Raw genomic sequence first — 16,565 nt, 5'->3', positions numbered from 1 at the left:
AACAGTTTCATTATTTTCTCTTGTTAAACTTCATTCATTTTTTCTAGAAATCCAGCACACATGGGCTCACACTCTAGAGGCTGTTATGCAAAGCCGTGGTTTCCAAAGGTCACTGCGATTCTGGCGTGTGCTCTGTCAGTGCCCAGGAGGAGGGACTGCCTGGCTCTCTAAACACGCCTCAGACTGCACTGGACACATTCTGCCATTTGGGCAGCTCTGAAGTGTCCAGGTCCCTCTCTGGAGAAGGAGATCACATAAAACATTTCAGGGAAATAATTGCATTTCAGTTATCTCTTTCAAAATGTTGAATTTGAGATCCTCATAGTCAATGATTTTTTAAAAAAATTTAAAATATACGGCTAGGCTGATATGAAGCAAAAACAGAAACTTTTGGCCTCTCGTCCCCTGGGGCAAGCTGGAATCTCTGTTTCTCATTAGCCTACGGCTATTCTTATCGGCCCTTCCCTTAGTCATTTTTTATTCCTTCAAAATAGTTGCTGTACAGAAGAATAAAAAACTTTTCAGGTTGTTTTAGTATTTATCTTTCTATTTCTTAGTATGAAGTAGTAAGAAGAAGAAATACTTTATATTTAGACAGATGTGCCTTAAACTTTAGGCATAGCAATAACCCCTGAGTGTCAAAACACTCAAATCACCTTATCCGGTTGGGAATTATATCGTGGAGCTTGCCATCAGGATTAAGTGAGATGTTCCAGGTAAAGTGCCTGGCACAGTGCTTGGCAAATAGTAGGTGGCTAATAAATGTCAGCTATGGTTATTAATATTAGGGGAAGGAAGAAAAGATTTGATACAGGTAGGGCTGTCTTTGGAGAAAATTGTCACATAAGCTTCTTCATCCCCTATTTCAGCTTCCTTCCCATTCCGCCTCCTCTGTCCCGCACACACCACGTACCCCATCTCCCATTGCCAGTACTCAGCGCTCTCATATGCCCTTTGCCTACCCTCTATTCCTACTCTAGCATCTTCTGTTCCTGGTTTATCTTCCTCCTCTCTTTCCTTCCAGATTCCCCAGTCTTACGACCTGTGCTTTTGCTGCATGCCACGTGTAACCTTGGAAAAGTTCTGTTAATGTCATTTATGCCAAATGTTAAAGAGTAATATCATTTCCCTATGCTAATCTTGCCAGGAGCCATTTTTATGTTAATGAAGGTCAGCAACAAAACCTAATCGAAGTACAAAACTTAAGTTGGAGACATCAGCAATAGGGAGCGAAGAGATATTTTCAAAGAGAAGGACTCAGTGATATAATAAAAATAAGAAGCAGCTAACTTTCATTGGGCACCAACTCTACTTTGCACTATGCATTATATGCATTACCTCATTTAACCCTCACAACGAATAAACTAGCTACCATTATTATTTTTATTTTTCTGGTGAGGAAAATGGAGCTTGGAGAGGTAAAGCAAATTGCCCCAAATCATATACATCTAGTAAGCAGAGAAGACAGGTTTGGAACTCAAGTCCATCTGACTTGCCACCATCTCTCTTATGCTATCACTTACAGGCTGAATTTCTGTCAGAGCAGGGATCTACTTGCTTTTCTTATCATCGTTTTCTAGAGCCTAGCACAGTGCCTGGTACATGGGAAACAGTCAATTAAGAGTTGATGAGTGAATAAGTGTTCACTCTGCCCACAATATATTCTCCACTTACCACTCTGGGGTCACCTCTTGCTTGGAGGCCTTTCTTTGCCCAATATTCTAAGAACTCTGAACTGCCAGTAGTTCCGAATGTACCCTTCCACTCCCTGACTTCATGCATCTGTCATCCTTTCCCCTCCACTTGCAATCCCTCATGTCCCCAAAATCTCCGAGGTAACTCCTACTTACCCTGTGAGAGACAGAGCTCAAGAGTGCTCTTCCTCCACGAATCTCTGCATGACTCTGGCCTCTTCCCCACCCTCTCCCTCAGTGTCCCCTTCCCTCTTTCCCCCTTGGCCCAACCCAGCCAGGGTTGTTTCTGTGTCTGTCTATTCCACTAGACAGAGGTGCTTTTGAGGGCAGATGTCTGGTGTATTTTTCCCCTTTATTTGTACCTGACATACTTTTTTATCTTTTTTTTTAAATCTGACATTTTTCTTTTTCTGGGGGAGATTCTTCTGGCCTAGCCTAGTTAATCAGTTCTTCGGTGCATTTTTTTCCAGATTTTAATATCTCTGATATTAAGTTATGTCCTATAGTTCTTAAAATCTTAAAATTATGGTTGACAGTGTTTTTTCTAACTTAAACAGAAATAAGGGTTTATTGCCTCCTACCATCAATAGCATCTTTTATTTAATAAAATACAATGGTAGATATTAAATAAAGATTATATGATGAACAGATGAATGAATGAATGGCACTCATAGCCCTCCTTAAATACCACTGTTATTCTTACTTAAAACCTAGCTGTTCTGCATCACAGATGTCATGGCAGGGCAGCAGTTGAGTATTAGTCTTCATACATGCTACTAAATAAAAGTAAGGCAGGTAATGAGTCAGCTCAGATTATTCTTAATTATTTCTTCCTGGAATGATGTGACCTATTCCATACGTTTATCTTCCAGGTGAAATTGATCTTCAAATTCTCTCCAAAGTCCAGGCTCAATACCCAGGAGTTCATATCAACAATGAAGTTGTTGAGCCCAGTGGTGAACAAATTGCCAAGTACAAAGGTACCTGTGACTCATGGTTCTATACACCAAATCCTACCTCAAAAGACTTATCAACCTAGATTGTTCTTTTGAATGATTAATAATATACTTACTGTGCTTATGCTCTTTGCAAGCTTATTGGGAAAAGGACCTAATTAAGTTTTGGCAGTCATGCCTGAACATCTCAAAATGTGAACAATGAATAATTAGACTCCTTTTTCCATTGACTTTTCATCCACTCCCCAGTTGTCATCAGTTATTATTTTGGATGTTTATTCTTAGGGACAGAGTCATTCATTGATTCGGAAATATTTACACAGAGTCCTTAAAGAGTTTATGTTTCGTGGATTACAGCAAGAGTCAGCAAATTTTCTCTGAAAAGGGACAAAAAGTAAATATTTTATACTTAGAAGGCCACACAACTCTGTCACAACTAATTAACTCTGCTATGTGGCCCAAAGGCAGCTGTAGACAATATGTAAACTAATAAGCAGGGTGTGTTTCAATGAAACTTGATTTATAAACACTGACATTTGAATTTTGTATTATTTTACATATGAAATATACTTCTTTTGATTTTTTTCAACCATTTAAAAATGTAACGACATCAAACCTGAATGACAGAGGCAGAGAGTCAGGAAGTAGAATAATATATGCTTTCAGCCCATGGTCCATACAGAAATAGGTGAAAGGCCAGATGTAGCCCCAGGGCTGTGGTTTGCTTACTCCTGAATTACACAAATGTATCACCTATTTTATATTTATTTGCCACTGATAAAATTCACCAGCTGATTCCCCATTAATACTAAGACAATATAACCTATGTCTGCCTAGGGTTCTTATAATCATTTCTTATTGACTCTTCCTTTCACCTCTAATTTCACTTAATTCTAGGAAGAAAAAGCAGGGTGAACTCTCTGATCTCCCAGAGCTACATAAAAAAGAAAAATGTGCTTTATATCTGTTATGTATATAACATTGATTGCATTAAAATTCTAAATGGAAATGGGTTCCACATTTGCAATTAAAATTGATGGTGTGCCACCTCTTCTCGGTATTTTAGAGCTTGTAGCCAAGACATCAAACCTCGAGAACATAAAGTTTGCTTGGCATAAGGAGACATCATCGGAATATCAAAATAGAATGATGGAGGAAAAAGAGCTTCAAAAGTGGGACTTTATTCATATGATTCAGGTAAGAAATATTTATTACAGTATACGCTCAGAAAGGACATTCTTCAGGAATACGTATGAAGAATGCCTACTAGTCTAACTTTTAAAAGCAAAATGAAAAATCTTCTGATTTCTAATTTTACAAGTGACCATGATCTGTTCAAGTAGAGAATAAAGTTGTTGATAACACTAAGCCAGTTTTCTCTAGTCAATATACTTCCACAGTTACCAATTTTTGAAAATGTTGGCTTAATTCATTTTCTAGCATTGAAAGTTTATACATAGATTTGAGGATGATAGAGTGGTAACATATCCTACACATTTCTCCAGTAGCTCTAATGGACTGGGTGGGTGGACCAATGTCCTAGGCTTTTTCTGGAAGATGTAATTGGCTGGACCACAGTCCCAGGGTGTTTCTCAATTTTCTTGTGTTTCCCCATAGGCGGCCTGGCTAGTGGACATATGGCCAAAGGGGCAGGTTAGATGATGTCTCAGATCAATGAAGTTTTACTTCCACTGTCCAGAACCAACAGACTAACTCATGCATTCTTGGAAAGGTGGTGACTATTGAGTAGATGGCATGGGGCTGGATTTCTAGGATCACTGATATTTCTGAATAGCATAAGGGATGACGGATGTATAGGCTATGGGAGTTAGCTACCATCAGGAGATGTGCATATTTTGGAAATACCACTTGATTAAAAACAAAACACTTTTTTATTCCTATAGTCCACAACCATAGTCACCCCAAAGGAATAAACTTGCAAGAAATCAAAAGAAGAAATAACTGCATATGGACATATCCAGGCAATCCTACCTCTCTCTTCCTTTAGCTGACAACGTCTTTTGCCTGTCAGGGAGTACTTCAGGTTGCCTAGCAAGGGTGTTTCTCTAGTAGACTTGCTTTCTTTCTCACTTCCTCACATAACTATTGCACAGCTCCCCTCTCTTCTTACTCCTCCTGAAATGTCTCCCTGACCACTCATTTGGAACAGATGATCTCACTTTATACTGTATTGAGAAAATAGAAACCATCAGATGGAAACTCATCTTTCGCCCTCTAAACTTGCAAACCACTGCACTTGTGCCCATCATTTCCTTCTTCCGTGATTTTACAAAACTTCCTCTTATCAAAAGTCAGTCCCTCCAATCACACCTTGGATCCCATTGTTCTCTCTGTTTTCAGTGTCGTGGTTTCAGGGATCAGTTCCTTTCTTCTATTTTTCTAAAAACTTCCAAATTTGTTCTTTCTTTCTTACAGTAACTCTGTTTCCCTCTGCATCACTGTGCTAGCCCTCTCTCTCCCTCTTTGTCTACTCCACGTTTTTCTGTGCAGTGTCTCTGTCTCTTCATTGCCCCTTTACAGTTCTAACACTCTCATGACATTTTCTCAACTTAATATTCACTGTCAACCCGGAAAATCTCACTGTCTCATAGACAAAAATTTGGGGTATCTGTGATGGCCCACCTGCTCATTTTTAGCAGATCATATTGTAGATTGTTAGCCATCTTATGGATAAGCTGTATTTGGCTACCCATCTATGGTCCCTGTGGTAGACAATGCAAAGTGTGACCCCTGAAGCACCATGGGCTATGTGCAGGGCTATTTTAGATCATTCATTCATGTGAAAGAGGCATAGTTTAAATTGTTTTCCCTTTATGCAATGAATTCTGCTATAGTCATGCTACCCTGAATATTAAATTCTTGTTCAAAAGAGATGAAGATGAGATATAAGAAGTGTCCTGTGGGGGTAACGTTCAGGGATGCAAGACATTAGGGGAAATTTCCCACTGCCAATGTAGAATTCCACGCTCTGTGTGTTGGATGGAAAGCCCTGCACTTCACCAGGGAGTGGTCCAGGATTATTAAAAATGAAAGGGCCGATCCCTGACACCCTGTGACCAAGTATGTAACCTCATGCTTTATCCAGTCCAATTTCCTAGAGAATCTCTCGGCATCAGGGCCTGTCACATTTTTCTGTAATTTTAAAAAAGCATCTGTGAGCATATGGAGAAGCTAGTGCAGAGGGCTTAATTTTAAAGCAACGTTCCATGAAATGGGGTCTGTTTCTATGATGCCGGAACCATTTTCTCCCAGAAGAACTGCAATTCAGAAATTATAGAATAGGCATAGGATCAATGTCCCCATGTGGAATGGGTGACTAAGTGTCTGCAGCTATAAATGTCTGTGTTATGGAAGCCAGAAAGAGTAAATTTAAAACCATTTGACTCTAGTTGAGCAAATACTATAGTTTTCCCTTTTCCCAAATATTTTCTCACATTATTTTTCTATCTCTCCATATAATACATATAAAAAATCAGTTTATAAATTTCTTAAGTGTTTTGTTGGGTAAAAATCCACTCAGCTGGAAAATCAAACTTCCTAGTGAGTATCTAGTCCAAGCAATAAAACTTCAATGTAGAGAAGCATCTCATTTCTCTTTTTCCTCCTTTCTAGATGCTGTATTATGTAAAAGACATCCCAGCTACCTTGAAATTCTTCCATAGTCTCTTAGGTGCCAATGCTAAGATTCTTATTACTCTTGTGTCAGGTAAGTTATTTTAATTCAGCCAAGTTTTAAAATAGCAATAGTGCATATATGCATGGATTCATGTGTTTAAAGGAAGCTGCTATACTTTGTCTTCATTATGAAATTCTTGTCTTTGCTTCTCATCATCGTCAATTAATTTTCATAGTAATAAGAAAGCCACTCACAACAGCTTTCAATTTTGGAGGTGTAGTGGCATTGAACATCTATTTACTTCTTTCTTTTGGGAAAATATGTCTTTGTCTTCTATGTATGAGTTCTTTTTATATAACTTAGAGCAAGTTCAACTGATAAAAGTTTTTAAATTAGACTAAAAATAGCAAATATTTATATTTACCTACTTTATATCTCTTTTCCCTCTGTGATGTTTATTAACAGGTAAATAAAGGTTTAAATATTTCAGATGCCATCATATTTGATTAATTTCCATTGCTAGAGCCATTATCAACTTTGTTCATTGTAGGTTTTCTCAAATGCCCATCAAAAATAGTTCACTTGGATTGTTTTATGGTATTTTATTTTCCAAAGGAGGCATTTGATTATGTCACGTTGCTTCCAGGGGTATAATAAGTACCACACAGAGAACATCAGTAAATGTTGTTAGAAAATGAAACATTGACATTGTTGAGGGCAGCAAGTATTCTTTCATTCAGCAATCTTTATGGATTGGCCACCAGTGCTAGGTGGGTTGATTCCAGATACACAATAGTGTCTACTATCCCAAGTTTACACCAGACCACAATCTCAAAAGCCATATATCACAAAATTCATTTGTTCTTAAATACAAAGAATAGCTTTAAAGATGCCAAACATAGTTGATGCTGTAATCCTGTGTTTAGCAATAAGGAGCTTCTATACACACCTTTTCCCCATGGGAACATTTTGATAGACTATTTTTATCTCTAGTAAGTTAATAATACTAATTTATGCAGAAGTCTGCCATCCCTTTTAGAAGGGCTTACGGAAACTAGACTCTTCCTACTAACCTCTCTTTAAATTAGGACACTTGGGTAAAGCAGTGGGCTACCTTAGGATTACAAAGTGAACTTAGTTATCAACGTTGTAGGCAGTTTATTCTTAATGATCTGCATCAATAGCACAAAAAAAGTATTGCAGATAGAAACAGCAATTCATCCAGAAGTCATATATGTGTGATTTTAGAATATAGTTCATCTCAATAGCAGATCCATTCTCTTGTTTATATTTGGTTTATTCTAAAATATTTTCAGAAGTTAAATATTTGGGTGGCAGAAGACAGCTTTCTATGTAAATTTATCTACCAGTAGAAAAAAACCTAAGGTTTAGAAAGTGTCATCCACAGTCCACATGCAACTGAGAACTGACTAGGTGCTTCTATGGATATAGCATTCTACTGGCTATGTCAGGAATGAGTTAATATAATCCATGGTTTATTGGCATCAAGAAGCATGAAAACCGAAAGAGACCCAGTGAAATGTATGATAACACCTGGAGCAAGAACACGGAGGCTCTTCTAGCTGTGTGAACTTGGTCTCTGCATCTCAGTTTATCCAAGCGCTATTTCTGGATAATCATACATCCACTATGTTACATCTATTCATATATGTGGCTTATAAATATCATCTATATATATACATTCATGGGGAAAAATTAAAAGAAAGAGAGTAAAGACTCAAACTTCAGTTAGTTTTTTTTGATAGGTATTTTGAATCAAAATTTATTCAATCAATGTATTTGATGGTGGAAATATTTTGTTCACTTCCTCAATAAGCAGTTCACAATTCTTCATTACTATTTACAGCATAGGAGACAGCTGTTCCAAAGAGGAAAACATTGTTAATAGATACTGTTGCTAGACGTAAGAATGCAACACATAACAGCAGTCTATTTATTAGAGGGACCCTGATGCCCTCCTTCCTTTACCATACATACTTCTTAGAAGAGGTTTGCACAGCTATAGAAGAAATACCACATCCATTGACTTTTTTTTTTTTTTTTTTTTTTTTTGAGACAGAGTCTCACTCTGTTTCCCAGGCTAGAGTGAGTGTCGTGTCGTCAGCCTAGCTCACAGCAACCTCAGACTCCTGGGCTTAAGCGATCCTACTGCTTCAGCCTCCCGAGTAGCTGGGACTACAGGCATGCGCCACCATGCCCAGCTAATTTTTTCTATATATATTTTTAGTTGTCCAGATAATTTATTTCTATTTTTAGTAGAGACAGAGTGTCGCTCAGGCTGGTCTCGAACTCCTGACATCGAGCGATCCACCCACCTCGGCCTCCCAGAGGGCTAGGATTACAGGCGTGAGCCATCGCGCCCGGCCCATTGACTTTTAATAGAAGAACCACTTAGCAAAAATAGAGAATAGGTTTAGTTATTTTATTGTGGATTTTCACTTCTCCCTTTCCTAAGGCTAAAAAAAAATCATTTTTGCCTGTATTGATGAGACGTGTTACATAAATCAATTAAATATAAGTTAAAAATTTTTAAAATAAAACACGTTTCCCAATATAGTTTATTTTGCAGTTAAATATTTTACCTGAAAAGAGAAATAGAATTGTCGAATAATGTTGATCACTATCATCAGCTTAGTGTGACTGAATGTCTCCAGGTTCCTCAGTCTTATGGGCTCACACTTAACTCTTAAAAATCCAGAGTAAATGACTGGAGCTCTCATCCCAAGTAACTTGGGTAGTCCATCCCCTTCCCATCCTCCTTTGGTTCTGAGGACTTCTGGGTGCCACACTTAACATGCTTCTGACGGGTGCTTGCCACTATTGGCACCAGATTTCTGCTCCCAGTTCAACTTTGATCTCGTCTCTCCAAATCTTGCATGTGTTGCAGCTGCTTTTTCTCATCCTGTTTGGTGTGGCCCCAAGCACAGACATAGCTCTACCTCCTTCATTCTTCGAAGCACTGTTCTTTGCTTTTGGGAGATGTTAGGACCTGTGGGGAGGAAGAAGAACAAAGAACAGAATTCAGCATTAAAGTCCCACAGCCACTCTCTTTCCCACCTTTCTCCTGCTCCATCTGGCCCACCTCCCTTGGAGCTACTCTCACAACTTCTCTCAGACCTCAGTGCTAGGATCCCGGCTCCTCACTTTCCTGTCCCAGCGCTTCTAGAACAGTTAAAGTCCCTTTCGCTCTATCCCTGTCACCTGAGTAAACAAACCCGTGTACCCATGAACATGTCTTAACAACACATTTCCCTGAGATAAATTCCGTTGCCCTCTCAGTGTATGAAAGTGACTGTAGTTTTTTCCTTTAAAAAAATAACAATAATTGATTTGTTGTATTACTATAAATATAATATATGGGTCAGCTTTTAGAAAAATAGATCAAGCCTAGCTTCCAAAGTTGGAAATAAATTTAATCACAAGAAATTTCCAATAGGATTTTTTATATCAATATTAGTGAATGTGTATAGGAATGATCCACATTATTAATACTAGTTGTTGTCATTTGAGGATGTAGTTTCAAATCCCTACCTGCTAGACTAGTCTGTGGATAGAACAAGAGCTTGAGAAACTCATCTGAGGTGTCCATTTACACCCCTCCTCACCCTGGTGTAGGAGCCAGTACTTAAATTGCCCGATGAGCCCAAACTATAAATTTTGAAACCCCATTCTCCATCTACTTGACAGATTCAAACATTTCTTACTTTTGAATATTGTCCCCAAACTTGGAGCACCTACACCAATATGGTTCACACAAGGCTTTGTTTTTATTAAGATTCCTGTCGAACGGAATTTGCATTATAGTTATCTAAAAGTAAAGACATGTCTGTGTGTATTTCTTGTGTTTCAGGGTAATATTGTCATCCATCGCTGCTCTGCAATGCAGACAACTGAGCACCCATTGTAGGCAGATTCAGAATGGCCCAGAAGCATTCCCTAAATTTAATTTCTAAGAGCACTCATCTAGCCAACATCTCATCGAGGTAGATCAGTGGCATGTGTGGGTCAACATCTTGCTCTGAATGGTATCTTAGCCATGCCACAGAGCTCAGGTCTTACCTGCCAACCTCAGTCAATTACCAACCTAATATGGAATTAATGAGTTCTTTCACTGAATAGACTGAATTACTCAGTTATTTGAGCACCATATGGACACTCTTGTGTGAAATTTATTAGATTTTTAAGATAATAAAATATGGAATCAGTTTCTAGACTTAATTGTGCAGAGCACCTAGTTTGGCCAAGGCGCCATGCCTGCTGAGCTGTGTTCAAACCACAGCCTGTACTGTTGGTTCCATGTTTGCTGCCCTGGATAGTCAATGTGTGGATCTGGTGAGTGCAACTTATTGAGCTCTACTGCCAGTCACTGGTAGGCTCTGGAGGATCCAAAGATGACTTTTTTTTTCCTGTCTTTGAAAAGCTCGTAATCTGGGGGAGGATTCAGACGTGTAAACACATTCAGCAATGTGCTAATTTCCTATCAGAGGTGTACAGGGAGTTTCAGGAGAGATCCTTTAGAGCAGGGTCTCTGCCTCTCACATCTATCTCCAGATCTTTGCAAAGTTTTTGACACATAGGCAATACTCAGTAAATGTGTTTTAATTGAACTGAATAATTGTTTATTATTTCTGCCTTCTAACATCAGAAATACAATTAGCTCTGAATATCCATCCAAAAAAGAGAATATATTTCAGCTAAAACTGACCTGAGGATAGACATAAAATCAGAGAACATAAAGAGTTTTGGAGATTTGAAGATAGGTTTAGTAAACAGAAACAAAAGGCTTGATAAGGAGTTTACATACACACACACACACACACACACACACACACACACACACACATACGTACACACACTATACATGGGAATAGCCAGACAAAAGCAATGAGGAGAAACAAGTAAAACTAATTAGGAAAATAAATTGAAATTAGAATTAAATAATGACATTTACTGGTCAGCCTATTAGAATACGAGTTGGTTGAGGAAAAACAACATATCCTCTGTGTTCCTAAGTATCCATGACAGAACTAGCTCAGCTAGGTAAATGTTCTTGTAGTGTTAACTAGCAGAAATTTCTGATTATCAAGATGAAAGAAATTTGATTTGGGGATGAAAAAGAAGAGAAATAAGAACAAAAGAGTTGATTTTTTTTAAAAAAAAATTAGGATTATTCCACACTAAATAATGTCATTGGCATGTTTTTCTGCAAATGTTGTAACCCGACATTAGTTGGGAGAGCTGGTATTTAAAAGGCAACCTGTCCGGTTAAGGGAGATGAGCCAGCACGGAAGTTTTCTGTTTGTCCTCTTTTTACCTGACTAAGGAAGGATGCAAATCATGGTGTGTTATTTTTAATACAGTGGGAAGAAAAGAACCTGGTTTATGTCATATTGAAAACAAAAGTAACACCATATGTTGTGCCTACCGAGAGCCATTATGATAATGCATCAGTCCGGGACTGTATAATTACTCAGCTCAGAAATGGCACCAAGTCATAGCACTGACACCAGCAAATTTTCTGCAATTAGTGTTTGGCTCTTTTTTCTCTGCCAGGTTAAAAATAATAATAATGATGATAACAAAACCTCTCTTCAGCCACTAAAATGCTTATTTTCTTATAAAGTCTTGTTTGCAAGCTGACTCATATTTGGGAAGAGTATCTGCTATCTTCGAAATGAAAGATTCTTTAATACATACAACCCTCACTTTTTTTTATTAAACTGAGGTTTTACTTTTTTTTTTTTTGCTTCATTCCAATTCTACCTTCTCCTAGAGCATAGCCTGCAGTTATCTCTTCCTCTTTTGAAATATTAGTAGAGCATCAGTTATCCTAGGCTATTTATTATTTACCATTTCCTGTCTTGCATAGTCTCTTGTGTTGAGTTAAATCTCAGAACTTTAGCTTAAACTATGGCTGAAAGCCAAGCATCTTTGAACATTCTATAATTATATGTAGAACTGTGTGTGTATGTATGCTTTGTGTATTTTTCTGGAGAGTCAATTGCTTTCATTACATCAGAAAGGTGATTTGGGGACCACAAAAAACTCAGGACATTGAAATCTTCACTTTTAATCCTGGAAGCACATAGAAAATATAGGTTCTACCTTATATTGCTTTGACCAAGTCCAGTTTAATTTCCTGTCACTTCAGCAATGTTTACTATGTGCAGTCAGTGCTTTAAGTGCGTTTGCTTTATTAACTCAGTTAATTCTTGCAGTAATTCTATGAATATATTGTCATCCCTGTTTTACAGATGACAAAACTGAGACACAGATTCATAAAGCTAGTAGGAGGGAAAGCCAGGCTTCATACCTAGGCAATATACTTGGGCTTTAGAGATCCATGCTCTCAATTGCTGCCTTGTACTGACTGTATAGAACAAACATGTATTAGAAGGCCCATACATAGAAGTTCATTATTATTGCTACATAGATTTCTCAATAGCAGGTTTGCTTTTTCAGTCTCAGGATTACAACCCATGGAAATACTCTAGCAAACAAATTCATTTATTTTATAAGTACTAATTACACACCTGCCCCATGCTTAGCATTGTGCAATGATTCACTTAAATCATCTATCTCATTTCATACTTGCAGCTGCATTCAAGGTAAGTATGGTAATACCCATTTTACAGATGAGGAAACTGAGGCTCTGAGAGACTAAATAGCAAGCCTCATCTCATTTATAAAGTGTCAGAAGAAGAGTTCAGCTCATATCTCTCTCCCTCACATACTAGTGCATCTCTTAGCTTCTCTGATGGGCTGGATTTTTAATTAAATACTACAGACATTGCTAAAATGTCTTCTAAACTTGGGGACAAATTTGTAGAAATCAACTTAGTTACTGCCAGTCCAAGGTAGCATCTTGTAAGTGGCATATAGGCATGAGAACCTGCCCCATCTTTGGTTTGAGTAAATCATAATTTACTCTGCTCTTTCTTTCCATTTCCATTTTTACTGACAGAACCTCTCCAGTTTAATGTGTTCAAGACTCTACAGAGCAAATTATGGCCATTTGTAAAAAGCACATGTGCAAAAATAAACAAAAATAGAACTAATATGCCATTTTAAAAATAGAAAGAATTGCAGACAACTATGTCCCTCACATCACCACCTGAATCTTCAAAAGTATTTCAAATTTACAATCCCAAACCCAGAGGCCTTGTGATACATTTAAAGTTGTCTTCATTCTTCTCATGTCCAATAATGGCAATTCTGTATTTTCAGATGCTCAAGCAAAAGTTGCTAGGGTCTTCACTGACTGTTTTCTCTTGCCCACATCCTATATCCAAATTGTTGGCCAGCCCCATTGGATCTAGGAGCATAAATATATAAAAACGTCAATCACTTGTCTTCACCACCCAGCTCACTGGGTACCCCACTGATATCCCAGGTGACTGCAGGAGGCTTCATGCTTTTCTCCCCACCTCTGCCCTCATGCCCCATCATCTAATCTCATCTGCATAGCCAGGGTGATTTTATTAAAATGTAAATATAGTCACCCTAATGTTGTGCTATCCAATATGGAAGCTGCATTTGGGTATTGAAGTTGGAATTGAAATTAAAATGAAATGAAACTTGAAATTCAAGTCCTCAATCACACTAGCCACGTTTCAAGCACTCCTTAGCCACGAGTGGTGAATGGCTATCATATTGGACAATGCAGATTTAGAACACGTCCATTGGTCCATGAAGTTCTATTAGAAGCACACAGTGGTTTCCCATCTTGCCCCCCATGATCTGGCACCTCGTCCACTCTGACCACACATCCAACCTCATCTCCTTGCCCTCTTCCCCTTGCTCACTCACCTCCAATCTCACCAGCTTCCTGGCCAGCTCTTAAGTGTGCCAACCATGCTCCTGCTTAAGGCCCTTTGCAGATGCCCTTGTCTCTCCCTGGAGTCATCTTCCCTCTGATAGCCACATGGTGCTCTGTCAGGTCACTGCTCAAATGTCACATTATTAGAGAGACTCTCTGTGCCCGCCATAGCTAAAACAACAGCCCATTCAACACTTTAACCCTTCTTATCCCTTACTCAGATTAATTTTTCATTTAGCAATTATCACCATCTGATATATGATAGACTTACTTAATTATTTAATTTTCTCCCCCCACCCTCCGACCACTCCATGAATTGTGAGCTTCACAAAAGGAAAAAATAATATTTTGTTCACTGCTTCATTGCAAGCATCTAACGTACTGCCTGGCAGAAGGCAAATGAAAGAAAGGATATATGAAAGTATGAACTTTCTTCTGTTGCACAGGAGCCAGTGGCTGGGACCAGCTGTGGAAAAAGTATGGATCCCGCCTACCCCGGGATGATCTCTGCCAATACGTCACATCGTCCCACCTCACTCAGATGCTGGACAACCTGGGGCTGAAGTATGAGTGTTATGACCTTCTGTCCACCATGGACATATCGGACTGTTTTATCGATGGTAATGAAAATGGAGACCTGCTTTGGGACTTTTTGACTGAAACCTGCAACTTTAACACAATAGCACCACCTGATCTCAAAGCAGAAATTTTGAAAGATCTACAAGAGCCTGAATTTAGTGTTAAGAAAGAGGGGAAGGTTCTTTTTAATAATACTCTGAGTTTCATAGTGGTGGAGGCATAACTATGAATCATTTAAGACTGTCTTCAGAAATTAAATTTTGAACAATGTTGATCATTCATTTCCACATTAAAATTACAAAAACATCTCAATGCAGATAAAGCATTGTTTCTTATATATGAAATCTAGAAAATTCCAAGACATTCTGGACTTACATGTAGAATCATATGGGAATATGGTATACTGCTAGTCTTATGTTGTCCCTCCTCCAAGTAGAGAGACCACATACAGGTTAACCACCACATAAGCTGGAAAAATGAGAAAACTGAATTTCACTGACTTAATGACAATAAAATCCCTTACATTTGCTGATTGTCTGGAATTTTCTAGGATACTAAAAATATATGCTATGGATTCTTTAAATATTAGTGAAGTACATAATTATTGATACTTTGAGCAGTAAAAATAATTGTTTCTTGATTTTTTTCCCCTTTTGTGAAGAAGTATTTGTCCTTGTACATTCTTCTATTGTATTTGTCATCTTATTTTTTATTGATTTTATTAAGAGTAAACATCTTTAGAATGTTACAAAATTAACTGTGTCATGTGTTGTTATTTTTTTCCATTTTGTTTTTTCTTGCAATTCTATATTATTTATTTTTATTTCAAAATGCTGAAGGGATGCAAATGTTTTTGTTATATGGCTTAAGTCAGGGCTATAAATGTGCCCTTTACCTGATTAGTGTTCATTGTGTCCTTTAGGTGGGTTTTTGCCCCTCCCCTCCTCCCTATCTCCCCTGCTTGATTTCCAGTGACTTGTAAATCCCTCTGTGCACTAGCGTGTCCATCAGTGAGTTCCAATATATTACAGAGTAATATATTGTTTAGTATGGACATTTTAAAAATGTTGATTCTACCAATCCATGAGCATGATGTGTTTCCCCAATTGTTTGTGAAATCTGTGATTTCTTTCCTCAGTGTTTTATAGTTCTCATTGTAGAGGTCATTGATTTCCTTCATTAAGTATATTCCTAGGTATTTTATTTTCTTTGTAGCTATTGTGAATGGTATTAAGTCTTTGATTTGACTCACAGCGTGGCTGTTATTGGCATATAGAAATGCTACTGATTTGTATACCTTTATTTTATTACCTGAGATTTTGCTGAATTTATTTATCAAGTCCAGGAGTGTCTTGGTGGAGTCTTTGGGGTTTTCTAGATATATGATCATCAGCAAAAAGCAATGTTTGACCTCCTCTTTCCCAGTTTGGATACCATTTATTTCTTTTTCTTTCTCAATTGCTCTGGCTAAGACTTCTAGCACTATGTTGAATAGAAGTGGTGACAGTGAGCATCCTGTTCTTGTTCTAGTCTCTAGGGAGAGTGCTTTCAACTTTTCCCCATTCAGTATGTTGTTGGCTGTGGGTTTGCTGCATATGGCTTTTATAATTTTGAGATATATTTGCTCTATGCCTAGTTTGTTGAGGGTTTTTATCAGGAAAGAGTGCTGAATTTTGTCAAATGCTTTTTCTGCATCTATTGAGATGATCATATGGTCTCTGTTTTTGCTTCTGTTTATGTGGTGAATCACATTTATGGATTTATGTATGTTGAATCATCCTTGCATCCCACTTGGTGGGAGGAAGCCCACTTGGTCATGGTGGATTATTTTTTGGTATGCTGTTGAATTCAGTTTGCTA

At 38.0% G+C, this 16,565-nt stretch overlaps 1 protein-coding gene across 1 annotated transcript in view; it reads left to right on the top strand.

Annotated features, from left to right (window-relative positions):
* HNMT (histamine N-methyltransferase) overlaps positions 1-15,463 on the top strand; it is a 38,563-nt gene extending 23,100 nt beyond the window's left edge. Inside the window, exons 4-7 of the mRNA XM_045559088.1 lie at positions 2,567-2,674; positions 3,717-3,847; positions 6,284-6,377; positions 14,574-15,463. Of these exons, the coding sequence (XP_045415044.1) occupies positions 2,567-2,674; positions 3,717-3,847; positions 6,284-6,377; positions 14,574-14,929 (689 nt within the window). The 3' untranslated portion in view covers positions 14,930-15,463. The remainder of the gene's footprint in view (positions 1-2,566; positions 2,675-3,716; positions 3,848-6,283; positions 6,378-14,573) is intronic.
* Positions 15,464-16,565: the final 1,102 nt, after the last annotated feature.

Source organism: Lemur catta, chromosome 8, assembly GCF_020740605.2.
Source record: "Lemur catta isolate mLemCat1 chromosome 8, mLemCat1.pri, whole genome shotgun sequence".
NCBI lineage: Eukaryota > Metazoa > Chordata > Mammalia > Primates > Lemuridae > Lemur > Lemur catta.
This window is presented reverse-complemented; position numbering and strand designations above follow the sequence as displayed.